General features: G+C 50.1%; 2 protein-coding genes across 2 annotated transcripts in view; both read right to left on the minus strand.

The window, feature by feature from the left end:
• LOC106889911 (striatin-interacting protein 2-like) overlaps positions 1 to 2,916 on the minus strand; it is an 8,241-nt gene extending 5,325 nt beyond the window's left edge. Inside the window, exon 1 of the mRNA XM_014945423.1 lies at positions 2,644 to 2,916. Within this exon, the coding sequence (XP_014800909.1) occupies positions 2,644 to 2,916 (273 nt within the window). The remainder of the gene's footprint in view (positions 1 to 2,643) is intronic.
• Positions 2,917 to 3,130: 214 nt separating this feature from the next.
• Positions 3,131 to 15,364, minus strand: part of AHCYL2 (adenosylhomocysteinase-like 2) — a 155,519-nt gene continuing 143,285 nt past the window's right edge. Inside the window, exons 11-17 of the mRNA XM_014945437.1 lie at positions 8,865 to 8,935; positions 8,453 to 8,547; positions 7,088 to 7,186; positions 6,337 to 6,405; positions 6,173 to 6,251; positions 4,696 to 4,816; positions 3,131 to 3,303 (exon numbers count right to left, since the gene is read on the minus strand). Of these exons, the coding sequence (XP_014800923.1) occupies positions 3,297 to 3,303; positions 4,696 to 4,816; positions 6,173 to 6,251; positions 6,337 to 6,405; positions 7,088 to 7,186; positions 8,453 to 8,547; positions 8,865 to 8,935 (541 nt within the window). The 3' untranslated portion in view covers positions 3,131 to 3,296. The remainder of the gene's footprint in view (positions 3,304 to 4,695; positions 4,817 to 6,172; positions 6,252 to 6,336; positions 6,406 to 7,087; positions 7,187 to 8,452; positions 8,548 to 8,864; positions 8,936 to 15,364) is intronic.

Consider the following 15,364-nt stretch of genomic DNA (forward strand, 5'->3'; position numbering starts at 1 on the left):
GACAAGAGCCAAAACACCCCCCCGGAGACCAAACAGCCCCCCCCGGAGCCCAAACAGCCCCCCCCGGGCCCCAAGGACATGCAGACACCGGAGCAATTCCCCAGCTGGGACTGGGGACAACATCCCCATCCCCATCCCTCGTTGCACCCCCAAAAAATTCCCCTTCTGCTCCTGCCGGACCCCAAAAAAAAAAACGCTCGGGAGAAGCTGAGTTTTCCAATGTTTTATTTGTGTTTTGAGATTACAGAGTCTTTATTGCTGATCTAATACAATCACTCAGACATTAATATTTAAAACATCCTTTCGAAAAATGTTATGTTTGCAAAGTTTTCATTTCCTCACTGCAGGCTGATGACAGGTTTCGTCTTTATTATTTCTAAAGTTCAGAACAGAATTAATTTCCTTATACAATTTTGCTGGTGTTACCTAAAATCTCCTTTTTCCTAATTCTTTAAAAATGTGTTACATTAAAAAAAAAAAAAAAACAAAAAACCAAACCAAAAAAACCCAAAAACCAAACCAAAACAACCCATTACACGTTTAATTTAGAGATGATCACAGAATATGATTCCAGATTGATTAGGAAAAAAGCCAAGCAAGCAAAAAAGCTTACAGAAGAAGCAGAAAGACACTGGAGAAGAGCTTTCAAAATCGAGGTGGGAAAAGCCGGTCGGGAGTTTATTATTAATTATTTCTTTTTTTTTTTTTTTTTCCTATCTAACCTGGAAGATAAAATCGGGCTTAAAAACGGGGAGGAAGGAATTCCGGGATGGGGACAGCACCCGGACGCTGCGTGGGTGATGGACACCCAAAAGTCACGTGGATGGAGAGGGGTTTTCCTTGGGGGGCAGAAGCGGCTGCGATTGGGACCCCTGTTTTCCAAAAAGCTGCTTTTTTCCAACGTAGACCCCACAACCGCGTGTCACCTCGAGTGAGAGCAGGACTTCACCCTGTGCATCTGCTGAGAACAACAGGAACTCTGGGGTTTGCTGGTTGATGCAGATGAAGGGACTCCAGTGCGGGGAAAGGCCCAAACGTGACGTTCCAAATAGCTCAGGGGGCTCTTCCCAAAAATCTCAGGATCTGGATAAAATTCATGAGCCAGCAGAGATAATTTCAAGTTTCTTGATGCAGAAGAAGGGACTCCAGCGCAGGGAAAGGCCCGACCGTTGACGTTCCAAATAGCTCAGGGGGCTCTTCCCAAAAATCTCAGGATCTGGATAAAATTCATGAGCCAGCAGAGATAATTTCAAGTTTGTGGTTCGTCATCAGCCCATGATGAAGCCTTCTCAAAGTTCTAAGGTTTCCTCAAAGTCTCCTCAAAGCCCTAAGGTCTCGTCAAAGTCTTCTCAAAGCCTAAGGTCTCATCAAAGCCTTCTCAAAGCCCTAAGGTCTTGTAAAAGTCTCCTCAAAGCCCTGAGGTCTCCTGAAAGCCTTCTCAAAGCCTAAGGCCTCATCAAAGCCTTCTCAAAGCCCCTAAGGCCTCCTCAAAGCCTAAGGTCTTGTCAAAGTCTCCCCAAAGCCCTAAGGTCTTCTCAAAGTCTTCTCAAAGCCCCAAGATCTCCTCAAGGCCTTCTTCTCAAGGTCTTACTTGTAGGCTTTGAGAAATTTCAAAGAGAAACTTGGAATGAGCAAACCTACAAGAATCTTTGCTCCAAAGATGAGCAGCTTGTGGTCGAGCTGACCTCACACCTCGCCATCAAGAGCCGTGAGGAGGACTTGGCCGCCGAGACCATAATTCCACAGTTTTTCCTTTCTTGTGCGTGAACGAGCTGCCACAAAAGAGTTTTTTCATGATGGCAAAGAAGCCCACGAGGACAAAACATGAATCTGTAGCTGATGAGGGACTCGGGCACCAAAGCAGCAACCACAGGATACAGGCTTTTGTGCTCACGGGGTCGGGCAATTTTATTTCAGAAGGATTCTTCTACAGGATTCACCATGTTGACCATAAAAGTGATTCCGATGAGACAGGGAGACTTGGAAAGTCACCTCAGGAAGTGTGTCATGCTGTCTGCAGCGTTCAGGTGGGACATCCTGGGCTAAAACAAGGAACCGTGGCAGATCCATTCTCCATCGGCTCTGACGCGTCAAGATTTTGAGGCGATTGAAGGGTTTTGGTGATTCTAAACTCCTCCCCGCGCACACAGTTGGGGTGGGGATTACTCCGGCGTAGGTCTCATACACTCAAAGGGGACTTCCAGATTTCATCGTACAAATATTACTAGAAAATAAAACTCCAAAGATTTCCAATGAGGACTGAAATTCAGCTGGAGAAAGACCTCGCGTGGACAAAGGTCCTCCCAGCCGGGATGGCCGATGAGCTCCTCTGGGGTTTGGAAGAGCTCCCGGACACGTGAGCAGCAGTTGTTGGTGAGGCCACGAGGTTCTTCCACCGGCATGGGCAGGAAAGGCTGCCCCGGAGCCCCACCAGGAAAATGACTTTGGTTGAACCGTAGGAGGTTGGCACTCGTAACGTGAGCAGCAGGAAAATACCGCGGAGCTGTGATGAAGGGAGCAGTGGTGGGTCCCCACAACAACCTCCACCATTGTCTACCTCCGAGCGGGCACCACTCTGCCCTCCCAGCTCCTACCAGGGGCTTATCCCTGGGCACTGATGCTAACGACCGGACCCTTCGTTACAGCTTCCACAGTGGTGCTAAGGCCAAGTTCACCAACTCTGGGGCAGTTGGGTGGGATTCCAAGAGGTTTCTCCAGCGATGGCCGGCCAGATTTACCGCTTCGCCGCCGAGGCTGGTGGGCAGCATCTGGAGCAAAGGAGGTTTTTAGCTGCGTTGTCAAACGACATGAGGAACGCAACCCCACGGCCACTGGGATCCTCCTGCTCCACTGGAAGAAGCGTTGGGATGCGAAGGAAACCAAAAACCAACGTGCGACCTCCAGGTGGGACCCCATCGTGCGCGTGGGATGAAGGCTTGATGAGGGGCTGTTCCGAGTCCGTCGCAGCCGTTCCCTTCCGCCCAGCTTCTTCCTCACCTCCCCCAGGTCCTCCCAGCCCCGAAAAAAAAAAAAGAACAAACCCAAAGAGAGAAAAACGGAAACAAACGGAAAGAAATCCACCGTCTCCCAGTCCCGCGGCAGCACGAACACCAGTGGCAGAGGCCGCATGTACAGTATTCTAATTTAATAAATAAATAACCTAAACACACTGTCTACGATGTGAGCAAGCCCAGCTCTAACTTAGGAAGCTTGCGCTGTTTTCATCCTGTACAGTAGTTGAGAAAAAGACTCGGGTTCTTGTTCCTCGCGATTTCCCGGGATACAGCGGCAGGAACTTAATATCTGGGGAAAAGAAGAGAAAAAAAAAGGAGGTTTTGGTGAGCTCCTGGAGCAGACACGAAGCTCCCCCCGCCTCAACCACGGTGTTTTTCGGGAGGGGTGGGCACCGAGAAAAGAAATGATTTATGAAGGTCCTCGGTCCTCATCTCCTCCCCCACAAATACCACGTTATATTTAGCCTCCTGCCCTCACTGCCTTTCGGGAAGGGGAAAACCCAACGGTGCCCGATGCGACTCCGGGACCGTTTTCCAACCGTTTGTGGCAAAATCAGCTCAGAAAACGGGGAGGATGCACCAAAGGTGCAAGAGCAAATGCCTCGGATGCCAAAGCCTGGCTCAAAGCGGCTGAATTTATCGGGGAGGCTTCTGTAAGGCTGGAACTAAGGGCAGATACTTCATATCACAAACAGCAAGCTGCTGAGCTGCATGGGGAGGAAGCCTAATTGCCCATAACATCCAGAAAAAGAGGCTACGTCCACCTGGAGATCTCCTCTCCCCTCCCGTCCTGTGCTCCTACACGTCAAAATAGGGAATTTTGGGAAAGACTCTTTGCCTTTTGGACGAGGAGGTTTAAATTCCTGCAGGACCCCGAGCTGAAGCTGCCCGGGTGCATCTCCACCCCGCGGTGGAGGGGATGTGACCCTCTGATGATCCCAACTCCTCCGTGCGTGGGACAAGCCACGCTCCCCGCGAGGTCGGGACAACAGCCAGACACCAAAACCAGGCAAAGAAAGTGGAACCAGAAGAAACTCCTCCCCAGGGGGGCATGGCCTCATGGCAACACCATAATTTTGAAGGGTAAAAAAAAGCTCAGATCTGGCAAAACCCACTAAACCCCCAAACTGGAGCGTTTTGGTGCAGAGATGCTCTTGCGAGAGTGCTGAAGATTTGCCAAAAAAATGCCTTTTCCTGCAAGAAAAGGATCAGGGCTCGACCCCTCACAAGCTGATCTGTGTGTGTGCGAAGCCACTTCATTTTCATGGTTAAAAAAACTGCGTTTCAGCGTTGGCTACAAACACAAAAAGCCTGGAAAGGGGAGAGATCCAGGGGCTCGTGTTAAAAATGATGATTTTGGGGAGAGCAGCCCCCCCCCTGCTCTGCGCCATCTCACCCTTCGTCAAGCTTTAAAAATAAAGCTGTCATCTGAGCCTGGCCGGGTGGCACCACTTGTCTGGGTGACAGCTGCTGCCAGATACAAAGGGCTCGTGTCCTGCCAAGCCCTTTTAGGTCACAGCCCCAAGCCACACCATCCCCGGCTTCCCCGGACCTTCTACGTAGCGATGGGAGCTATCAGAAAGCCTGTGAGATCTCAGGGGGCTGGTAGGATCAAACCCCATCCCTTCTGTCCCCCTCCCCACTGGTGGCAGAAGAAAGAGAGAGGTCTGAGGAGCAGCACCTGTAGTAGTTTGGTTTGAAAGGTCCGTTCTTGTTCAGTCCCAAGTATTTTGCTTGTTCATCCGTTAGTTCTGTCAGGTGGGCATCGAAGGTTGGGAGGTGAAGGCTCGCCACGTACTCATCTGAAATGATTTCAAGCCTCATTAGTGGGGCAAAGGAAAGGTAACGAGTCCCCTCCTGCTCTGCACCAGGTCCCTAAAGCCCAAGCTGGGAAAGGCATCATCGCTCCTCATGCCTTCGCTGCTGAATTGCAGGGCTGCTTTTCACCTTTTCACCCTAAATTGGGGAAAAACCGTGGCTCTCATCTATTTTGAGTTACAAGAGAAAACCTTTCTCTGAAATAGCCTTCTAGCAGGACTCCTGGGTCTGCTGCCGCGTCACACCACACTCCTGGGGAAGCTTGGGTGCTCCACAGATGCAGGAGCATCACGGACATTTCTAGTAGGTGACATAGAATCATAGAATGATTTAGGTCAGAAAAGACCCTTGGGATCATCGAGTGGACATTTCTAGTAGGTGACACAGAATCATAGAATCATTTAGGTCGGAAAAGACCCTTGGGATCATCGAGTCTAACCATCATCTAACACCCAAGCTAGGAACAACCTTGCGCCTGGTCTCAAAAACCACAATTAACACCAAAAAAAAAAAGAGACCAGTTCTGCAGCAAAAGCGTGGTCAGTACAGCTTGTGCCCTCAGGAAGGGGTTCTGCTGGCAGAGCTGTAGGTCTGTAGGTCTTCACAGCCAACGACGTGTCTTCACAGCCAACGAGGGCAGCTCTGTTGGCAGAAGCCCTGCCTGAAAATCCCCTGCATCAGCACAGATGGACTCCTGCGGTCGGCCAAGCCCGTTGGCCTTGTTTTCCCCAGCTGTGATGGGGAAACGATGCCTCCAATTTAATCACAGAATCTTCTAGGTTGGAAGGGACCTTAAAGATCATCTTGTCCAACCGTCAACCTGACTGACAAAAATAGACACCCACACAACAAACAAGGAGCATCATCACTAAACCAGACCTCCCAGCACTACATCAACCCGGCTTTTGAACACCTCCAGGGATGGGGCCTCAACCTCCTCCCTGGGCAGCCCATTCCAATGGCTGAGAACCCTTTCAGTGAAAAAATTTGTCCTAATATCCAGCCTGAACCTCCCCTGGCACAACTTGAGGCCATTTCCTCTTGTCCTGTCGCCTGTGACTTGAGAAAAGAGACCGACCCCCATCTCTCTACACCCTCCTTTCAGGGAGTTGGAGAGAGCAATAAGGTCTCCCCTCAGCCTCCTCTTCTCCAGGCTGAATAACCCCAGTTCCCTCAGCCAGATCCAGCAGGAAGAGCCCTGATCCAGCAGGAAGAACTTGCTGGGAGACCCCGAGCTTGGCAGAGAGGCTTGGCAGAGCCCAGGAGGCTGCTGTCCCCTCCCCAGCAAAACCACCCATCTGTCCCACCTCAAAAAAGACGGCGATAAGTCCCATCTTTACCCATTTTCTTGGGCAGCAAGTACACGTCCTGCTTGTAGCGGCCCTCGGGAGCGTTGTAGAGCTCTATCAAAGCCAAAGCCTGGGTGGAGAAGACACTTAGGTAAGAAACTGCTGCCCGCTACGGAGCGAGACGCTGCTTTCGGCTCAGCCCAAACCCTACTCGCCTGCGTGGTGGCGGTGATGGACAGGACGAAGGTGGGGACGGTGGAGCAGCTCAGGTTCAGCAGGCGGCCCTGGGAAGGAGAAAAAACAGGGGTTGTTACCTCAACGTGGCACCAGAACTGGCCCAAAACCCTGCAGAGGGTACAAGAACCACTGGTGAAACGCCTCTCTTCTGGGATGAGACACCATCTGTCATGTGAACTCGAATCCCAAGATATTGGTAGCCCTTGTCACTCAGTAAAACTATTTAGAAGGGAAAAATTTGACAAAATACCCAATGGGAGATAACCTGGAGTGGGATAAAGAAAAACATGGCAGCTTTTCAACGTTCACAGAATCACAGAATCACAGAATCTTAGTGGTTGGAAGGGACTTCTGAGATCATCGAGTCCAACCACAAAAAACAAAAAAAAAAACAAAAACAAAACAAAAAAAACCCCACCCAACCAAACAAATACAAACCACACCACACCAAACGCCCACCAAAAACACCGCACCCACCAACTAAACCCCACACTCAACACCTCGCCATAAACCAATAACCTTGGGCACTAGAGCATGCCCTGAAGAGCCATGTCTATACGTTTCTTAGACAGTTCCAGTAACCCAAAACAGGGTTACACCAAACCTTTCAACCGTTGAGCTGTTGAGGTCCATTTCTGGACACATTTTGGCTCCCACCGCTCATCCAAGCCTTTGTTTTCCTCCTCCATGAGCAGAGGAGACATTTCTCCTCCTTCACCTGCAACTCACCTCCGCCAGAAGGACTATTCTCTTCCCGTCTGGCCAGATGACATGGTCCACCTGGGACCTCACCCTCTCCCAGGTGAGCTCGGGTGTACGCAGGCTGGCCTGAAACACAGCGGGGAAACAGTTAAAGCCCTGGCAAAAAAACCAAAAGCTCAAAAGCCAGAAGCTACATAATGGGAAGGAAAAAAGGAAGCAACTGGCTGACATTGTCCTGGGCTTTTATAACTTCCTTTGGGTCTGGTCGCGGTCCCAGACCAATGAAACCTTTATGAATCATAACCTGGGACTATTTTTATGATCACAATACATCAAAGCTCCAGCAACAACTATTGTTCAAGCTCTTCTGGCTGAAGAGGATTCATGGTCACCAACTGAACTCCACGCGGCTGCTGTCACTTCTTTCCACCACAGAAAATGGCTTTAAACCCACGGCTTTGGACGAATGATTCTCCACCGACCTTCAGACAAGACCCTCCTGTTTTTCTACCCATCTCTAAGGTCAGAAGGGCAGATTTTGGTGGTGCTGGGGGGATGAGCGTGCTGTGATGCAACTTTAGGCTGGGTCTTCACGGTATAAAAACACGAAAGCAAAGGGACTGGGCTGGAGGGGACAATTCACTGACCCTCCAGGGCAAGGACCGAGGCTGGTGGGTACCAGACACGATGCTGGAAGGAATCATAGAATGGTTTGGGTTGGAAGGAACCTTAAAGATCATCCAGTCCCAACCCCCTGCCCTGGGCAGGGACACCTCCCACCAGACCACGTTGCTCCAAGCCCCCTCCAACCTGCCCTTGAACCCCTCCAGGGATGGGGCAGCCACAGCTTCTCTGGCCAACCTGGGCCAGGCTCTCACCAGCCTCACACCAAACAAGTTCTTCCTGAGATCTCATCTCAATCTCCCCTCTCTCAGGGTCAAACCCTTCCCCCTCTTCCTGTGGCTCCCCTCCTTCATCAAGAGTGCCCCATCAGCTTTCCTGGAGCTCCTTGAGGGACTGGAAGGGGCTCCAAGGTCTCCCCAGAGCCTTCTCTTCTCCAGGCTGAACCCCCCCAACTCTCTCAGCCCCCCCTCCCAGCAAAGGGGCTCCAGCCCTCTCCTTTCAAGGAGAAGGACTGAGGTTGGTGGATACCAGACACCACGTCTGAAGCTGAAGGAGTTTGTCTGGATCACCGACATCCTTTGGGATCGCAGGAATGACAACATGTCTGATGGTGTCTACTGAGACATGGGGAAGGATGGATTATTGTATCTCCCCCCTGTCAAGTGCTGGCTAAAGCAGGTTGGGTCAGACACAGCTGCAGAAAGGTCCAGAAAGCACCATCACCCACCCCGTGTTGTCCCCACACCCGACGCAGGTCCCCGTGCTCACCACGTCGATCTCGGTGTTGGAGTGCCCCATGTTGCAGACGATGCAGCTGTTCTTCATGCGGTCCAGGTGTTCCCTGGTCACCACGTTCTTGTTGCCTGCCAGATAGAAATATCCTTAAACCACAGAACCATGGAGTCACAGCATGGATTGGGTTGGAAGGGACCTTAAAAATCATCTACTTCCAACCCCCTGCCCTGGGCAGGGACACCTCCCACCAGATCAGGTTGCTCCAAGCCCCATCCAACCTGGCCTTGAACCCCTCCAAGGATGGGGCAGCCACAGCTTCTCTGGGCCAACCTGGGCCAGGATCTCACCATGTTCACTTTTCCCATCTTTTTTGCCCTTTCCTTCGGAAAATGACCGACCCAAGGAAGGGGGTCGCACCCCTGACCACCCGTTGGGGACCATGTACCTGTGCAGGTGATGACAATGTCAACTTGTCTGATGACTTCATTGAGTTTCACGAGCCGGAATCCATCCATGCTGAGAGGAGAGGAAAGGGGGGAAAATAATCTGAGAAACAGCACAAATAGGCCAAAAACAGCGGAAAAAATACCCCCATCAAACCACTCTCAGATACTCGTTTGATCTTTCTAACTCCAGAGACTGGAAAACAGCACCACACCAAGGGCCAGGTACCCCAAGCCATTAGGAGAGTCAACCTGGAGGATTTGGGACTGAAAAAAGAGATTTTGGGGGAGGGGGAGGTTTCACATTTTCTGTCAAGGCCTCCACATCTGCAAATCTCAATTTTCCATCAAGTTGGCTTTTTTTGAAGCTGCTACTCCCTGCAAAAGCACACCCAGAAGAGGCAGATCTGCCCTCCTGCCGCAGGATCCTCTCTGCGATGGATTTAGATCATCTTAAAAAAAAATAACCAAACCCAAAACACCCCCAGCCTTCAGATTTCTTCTCATTAACTCCACGATCCATTTTTAAGGCCCCTACTCCATCTCTGGGAGCGCTGAGCGCTCGGCAGGTTCCCTGACCCCACCAAGCAAGGTGTGCTCAGCGCTTTGGACAACGAGGGCAGGCTTTTTGGGCAGGTTTTTGGGGTTTTTTAGGCTTTGTTGACAGTCCTGCCAAGAACTTACTTTCAAAGCTGCAAAACCGTAGTTATTATAAAAAAAAAAAGTCTTTTTTTTTTTTTTTTTTCCTGCTGTATGTCCCATTTACTGATTTATTTCTATTTTTTTTTCCCCATCTACTGCAATCTCCTCAGGAGGAGCCGGGTGTTGCTGCAAACGACCCAATTCACAATTAAAAGGATGTGCTGGCTGGATGCGCCGCTTGTCAAGGTTGCAAAGCAAACCCAAAGAGGCTCAGCTCTGCTAATTAAGCGGGGCTCATTAGTTTCCTCCCTTCGAAAGCTCGCTGTGAGGAAGAGGCTGCGGGTTTAAGGCTCCGGATCCTTTCTGGGGGGGGACTCTGCTTTCCCACCCGTGTCCCTTGGGATGGAGGAGCATCTTGGCACCAAAACAACCTTCACCTGGAGGAAACGAGGTGGGGTGTAACTGCAACGTGCCCGTGCTGGGGGTTGGGGGGGAGCTGTGAGCTTTCAGCCCTGTGTCGGGGCACCGGGGCGAGCGAGGAGAGGTTTGTGAGGGGTGGGTGGTCACAAAAACACCAAAATACTCCTTGGTGAGGGGTCTGTGCAGCAGAGGGAAGCCCGAGGTTGCTCTCCAGAGGTTGCAGTTCACTCCCAGCAGCCTTTTGATAATTTGACTCTCAAAACTTATCGTTAAACCCTTTCAAGCCACATCATAAAACTCCTTCAAACTGTAGGGTTAAACTCGTGGCTGCTCTGGCTACGATGCACCTGGGAGCCAGATAAACCTGGTGATGCTCTAGTGCAGGGACCCTTTCCTGGCCGCAGGAGAGAGCTGTGGGTCCCTCCAGGGGGGGAGAGAAGCCACCAACTCCTCCCCAGCATCTCTTCTTGTGGGGGAGGACCGCTGCTCAGCAGCCTCTGGCCGTGGTTTTCCTTGGGTTAAAAACCAAAACCAAAAAAAAAAACAACAAAAACCTAAGGAAGAAGCCGGGCTGGGTGGGGACTGCTTACCAGGCCTGGAGGGCACAGATCGGATCGATCTCTGTCACGTACACTATGGAGCCCATGGCCTTCAAGGCAGCACAGCAGCCCTTTCCAACCTGGGGAGGGAGAAGAGGACAGAGGAGGAGTGAGACACCAAGAGCTCGGGAGATGCCGAGCAGCCCTTCGGCCACGGGGAGCTCCTGGGGGATGTACAACCTCTTCTGCAGCCCCCAGAGTAACTCTTGGTTCCATATTTCCATTTTTTGGCTGCACAAAACACCTGGATTTGGAGTAATCCAGGATCTGAGTCGGGCCCAGCTTAGCTGAGACAGGGACTAAAAAATATGAAAGTGCTGCTGGTTTCGGTCCCAGGGAGTTCTTCTTCCCCACCCAAACATCCTGGTATCTAGAAGGCACCATGATAATGCTTATCAAGGCCAGGCTGGATGATTACACTCATCCCAGGGAAAGTTTAAGAGTCTTTTGTAACCTTTACTCTATTTAGGAAGCTTAATGGTTTACTCTCCGAGGGTTAACGAGCTTTAAGCTACGGTGCAGCTCGCAGGGGAATGGTTAAATGATCAAAGGTTCCCAAAAAAAGTGATGACATGGGAAAAAGTTGTCCCATTTCAGCTCTTTGGAGCAAAAAAACCAAAAAAGAGTCTGTCCCAGTACAGCACCCACAGCACAGCCCACCCTAACTGGTGATCACTGGTCCCAGCAAGACGTGCTGAAGGGAGAAGGAGAGAGGACTCCTCCGTTTGGGGGTGGAAGCTCAGGGGGGGAAGTCAAGGTGAACTTCTCTTTCCTGACCTGGCTTCGGCACGCAACGCTGCGGCTGCATCTGCAGAGCCCAGCCTCCCGAGGCTTCAACAGTCCATCAAATACAATAGATGATGAAAACATAAAATATAATGATAATATATTCTATACTAATATCTGGATATTCCGACATTCAGATATTAAAGGTAGCCGGAATACTTAATACTCAGACTTAATGTTTTTAAGATTCAGGTTTGGTATCCATTGAATACTGAAGAAATATACTGGAAATCGAGAAAATCTTCATTTTTTTGGCCGACCTGCTGGGTTTGAGGACACCTGCAGATGCAGAGAGAAGCCCCGAGGCCAGGAAAGCCCCGTGGGGACGAAGCCATGCGAAGGACGCGCTGATTTTTACGTGCGGCGTAAGAAATCTGAAGCCCTTACCTCCCCGTAGCCACAAACCACTACTTGCTTTCCTCCAAACATCATGTCTGTTGTCCTTTTCAGGCTAAAGAAAAAGGGAAAAAAAAACAAACCACAATTAAAGACAATTAGCTCTATTCCCCTGATGATGCTACGGTGGAGGACCGGTCCTCCTCGGTCTGCTCCTCCCCAACACCAGAGTTGTATCCGGTGTCCCCGAGGTCCCACAGCAATTCTGGGTGCAGAGAGAACCCAAAGACACCTAAAAAATGACTTTTTCCTTTGGTGCTACCAGGGAAATGCAACAAAGAGGAAGGATTTGGGGTTTGGATCCCTTTTTTTGTCATTTCTGTTTCTTTTCCTTGGATCCCTTTGCTTGGGTGCTCCACAAATACTTAAAATCTTTTCCAAAAATACTCTTTTTTTTTCTTTTTAAATGTCAAAATACCCCACAGAAACAACCACAGAAGGAGCCAAAAAGTGTGTTTTAACTCCTTGCCAGAATCCCAGCACTTTCCACAAACAAAGCTCTCCCTTCCACTCTGTTTCCTTCTGGTTTCTCCCTAAGAGTGTCCTACATTGCGGGCTATTTTTAGCACCGGAGTAAATAGGTTAGCAGTGCCGGGAAAGTGAAATTCCCTTCCATTTCCCAAAGAATTTAGCTAAAAAAGCACAGCAGATTTAATTGCAGCCCTGCTCAGACCTCCCTTGGCCCAGTTTTAGACGCCTGGGTCAGACTTGACTCCAAATCCCAACGTAGCTCCCCGTGAGGTCCATCAACCGTCACAACCGAAGGCAACGAGATAAAGGAGCTTTTTAAGATTTGAGTGTTTCTCAGCCACAGATGGCATCTGCTACACGTGGAGCTAATAGTTGTGTCCTTGGACACTTAAAATTTAGGGGCAACTCTTCATGGGGCAGCCAACCCCCCTGTGACAGAAGCTGCCTCATCCATCTTGAACTCTATGGCCACAGAGTAGAGACGTGGCCATAACGAAGAAAGAAAAGGAATTCTATTTAATTAGAATGACTTCAGCAAGATGTTTTCATCGAATCATGGAGTGGTTTGGGTGGGAAGGGAACTTTAAAGGCCACCTAGTCCAACCCCCATGCCATGGGCAGGAAGATGTGGTGTTGGGGGATATGGTGTAGGGGAGAACTTTAGAGTAGGGTAGATGGTTGGACATCCCCCGTGACAGAAGCTGCCTCGTCCATCTTGAACTCTATGGCCACAGAGCAGAGACGTGGCCATAATGAAGAAAGAAAAGGAATTCTGTTTAATTAGAATGACTTCATCAAGATGTTTTCATCGAATCGTGGAATGGTTTGGGTGGGAAGGGAACTTTAAAGGCCACCTAGTCCAACCCCCCTGCCACGGGCAGGAAGATGTGGTGTTGGGGGATATGGTGTAGGGGAGAACTTTAGAGTAGGGTAGATGGTTGGACTCAATGATCCCGAGGGTGTCTTCCAACCTAGATGATTCTGTGATTCTGTGATCTTCAACTAGACCAGGTTGCTCAGAGTCCCATCCAACCTGGAATGTTTCCAGGGATGGGGCATCTCCCACCTTTCTGGGCAACCTGGGCCAGGGTCTCACCACCCTCATCAGAATTTAGTCTTTTAGAACAACACGGAATGGAAAGGTGGGGAAGAAACTGCACGTGTAGCAGATGACCCAGGGAAGCACATCTGGTGGTTCCTTCACTCACATGGCACTTGTCCACATTTTAAAGATCATCTGTGATGAGGGATATGGTGTAGGGGAGGACTTTGTAGAGTAGGGTAGATGGTTGGACTCGATGATCCCAAGGGTCTCTTCCAACCTCAATGATTCTATGATTCTATGATTCTATGATCTTCATGCCCCTGTATTTGGACATACAGGTGGTTGCCCACAGAAGCTGTGGTTGCCCCATCCCTGAAGGGGTTCAAGGGCAGGTTGGAGGGGGCTTGGAACAACCTGGTGGTGAGAGGTGTCCCTGCCCAGGGCAGTGGGGTAGAACTGAATGGTCTTTAAGGTCCTTTCTAACCCAAACCATTCCGTGTTTCTATGATTTACAGACATGAGTCATCTTCACTTCTCCTGGTCAAGATGACCTGGAAGACCTCTTCAAAGTTGAGGTGGCAAATGAGGCACTCTACTACAAACTCCACAAAGATTTGGGAAAAAGATGTCAGAACCAACTCCAAAACCAACAGGGAAGCCAGCTTTGGGTCTGGAAGAACTTCTGGGGCTCCCAGGCTGCAGGCAGCGGTGGCAGAGCTGAACACCAACAGCTCTGCCAGATGGACTTTGATTAAAGAGCAGGAGACATTAGGGAAGCCAGCTTTGGGTCTGGGAGAACTTCTGGGGCTTCCAGGCTGCAGGCAGCGGTGGCAGAGCTGGACACCAACAGCTCTGCCAGATGGACTTTGATTAAAGAGCGGGAGACATTTCTACATCTGCAACGAACAGAGAACTGTGGGTCTTGAGACTCGTTTAAACTTTAAGCCAAACCAAGTTATCAACATGCACAAAGTCTTCTCTCCAGAAGCAGGCTGTCTTCTCCACGGAGGGTTCCTCCTCCGCACCACAGCTACCTGGCACAGAGCAGGCAAGCTTTTCTCTGGGAGTCATCAGCACGAACGTCAGTCCGGAAAGTCAAGTTTGTCCTTGCTTCCGTGCTTACTTGTCTACTGGGATCACTCCCAGCTGCAATATGTCACGGTCCACCCATCTGCTGCAAGAATAAAACTTGTCCTAATCTCCCTTGACTTTGACAAAAAAACTTGGTGGCGGAGGTGGTGGGGAACATGGACATCCAGTTCCATCAGAATAAAGAAAAAAAAAAAAGAAGGAGAGAGAAAAAAGAAAAGATCACTGAGATTTATGAGATTTCCACCCTCTCTAGATGACAACTTCCAAGTATTTTGCGCTGCATCTCAAGACCAACAGTCTCAGAAGACACATGGTGTTCCCGGTGCCCACGTATCCATCAGTGACAGATTCCCGGCCGATCCTAAAAAGTACAGCCCCATCAGGAGGCTGCAGAGCTGGTCCCAGTCCCACAGTTTGCCTGCTGCTGGGATTTTGGAGAAGGGGGGGAAGGAGCACAAGGGGAAGCCAACGCTCTCCTCCTTGCTCCTACGGGCACGTGGCTGTGAATCCTGCAGGAGCAGGGGGGTGGGAATTGGATAAAACCCCATCTTTTCCACCTTCTGCACCTATTTATTTCGCTCAGCTGAAGGACACTTGAGGGACACATACTACACTTTGGACACGCAACTGTTACGGGATGAAGTCCTGGTCTACCACAACCTCTTCTGTTTTCTTTCTTTCCGTTTATTTTATATTCACAGGAGAGGATAAAAAAAAAAAAAAAAAAAAAAAAAGCAGGAGGAGGCAAGAGCCTGTCTGGGGGAGCCAAGGAGCTGATTTAATTCAACATTCCCATCGGAATCGTTGTTTTATTTGAGGTCGGAACAGGTAACTACAGCATAAAATTAAAGCGGGTGCCAGAGCGCGTGCCAGGGCCGTGTTCTGGAGGCAGCCCGGTGTTTCAGCCTCTTCATTCTTATTCATTACCAGCTCCGGAGGCAGCGTCTCCAAATCCCTCTAAATTCCTGTTCTCTCTCTCCTTGATTTCCCTCTCGTCCTGCATGCTGAAGTCTGCAAACAACTCACTTAAATCCTTCCCTCCGCTTTCCAT

The sequence above is a fragment of the Calidris pugnax genome, unplaced genomic scaffold, assembly GCF_001431845.1.
Source record: "Calidris pugnax isolate Ruff unplaced genomic scaffold, ASM143184v1 scaffold96, whole genome shotgun sequence".
In the NCBI taxonomy this organism is placed as follows: Eukaryota; Metazoa; Chordata; class Aves; order Charadriiformes; family Scolopacidae; genus Calidris; species Calidris pugnax.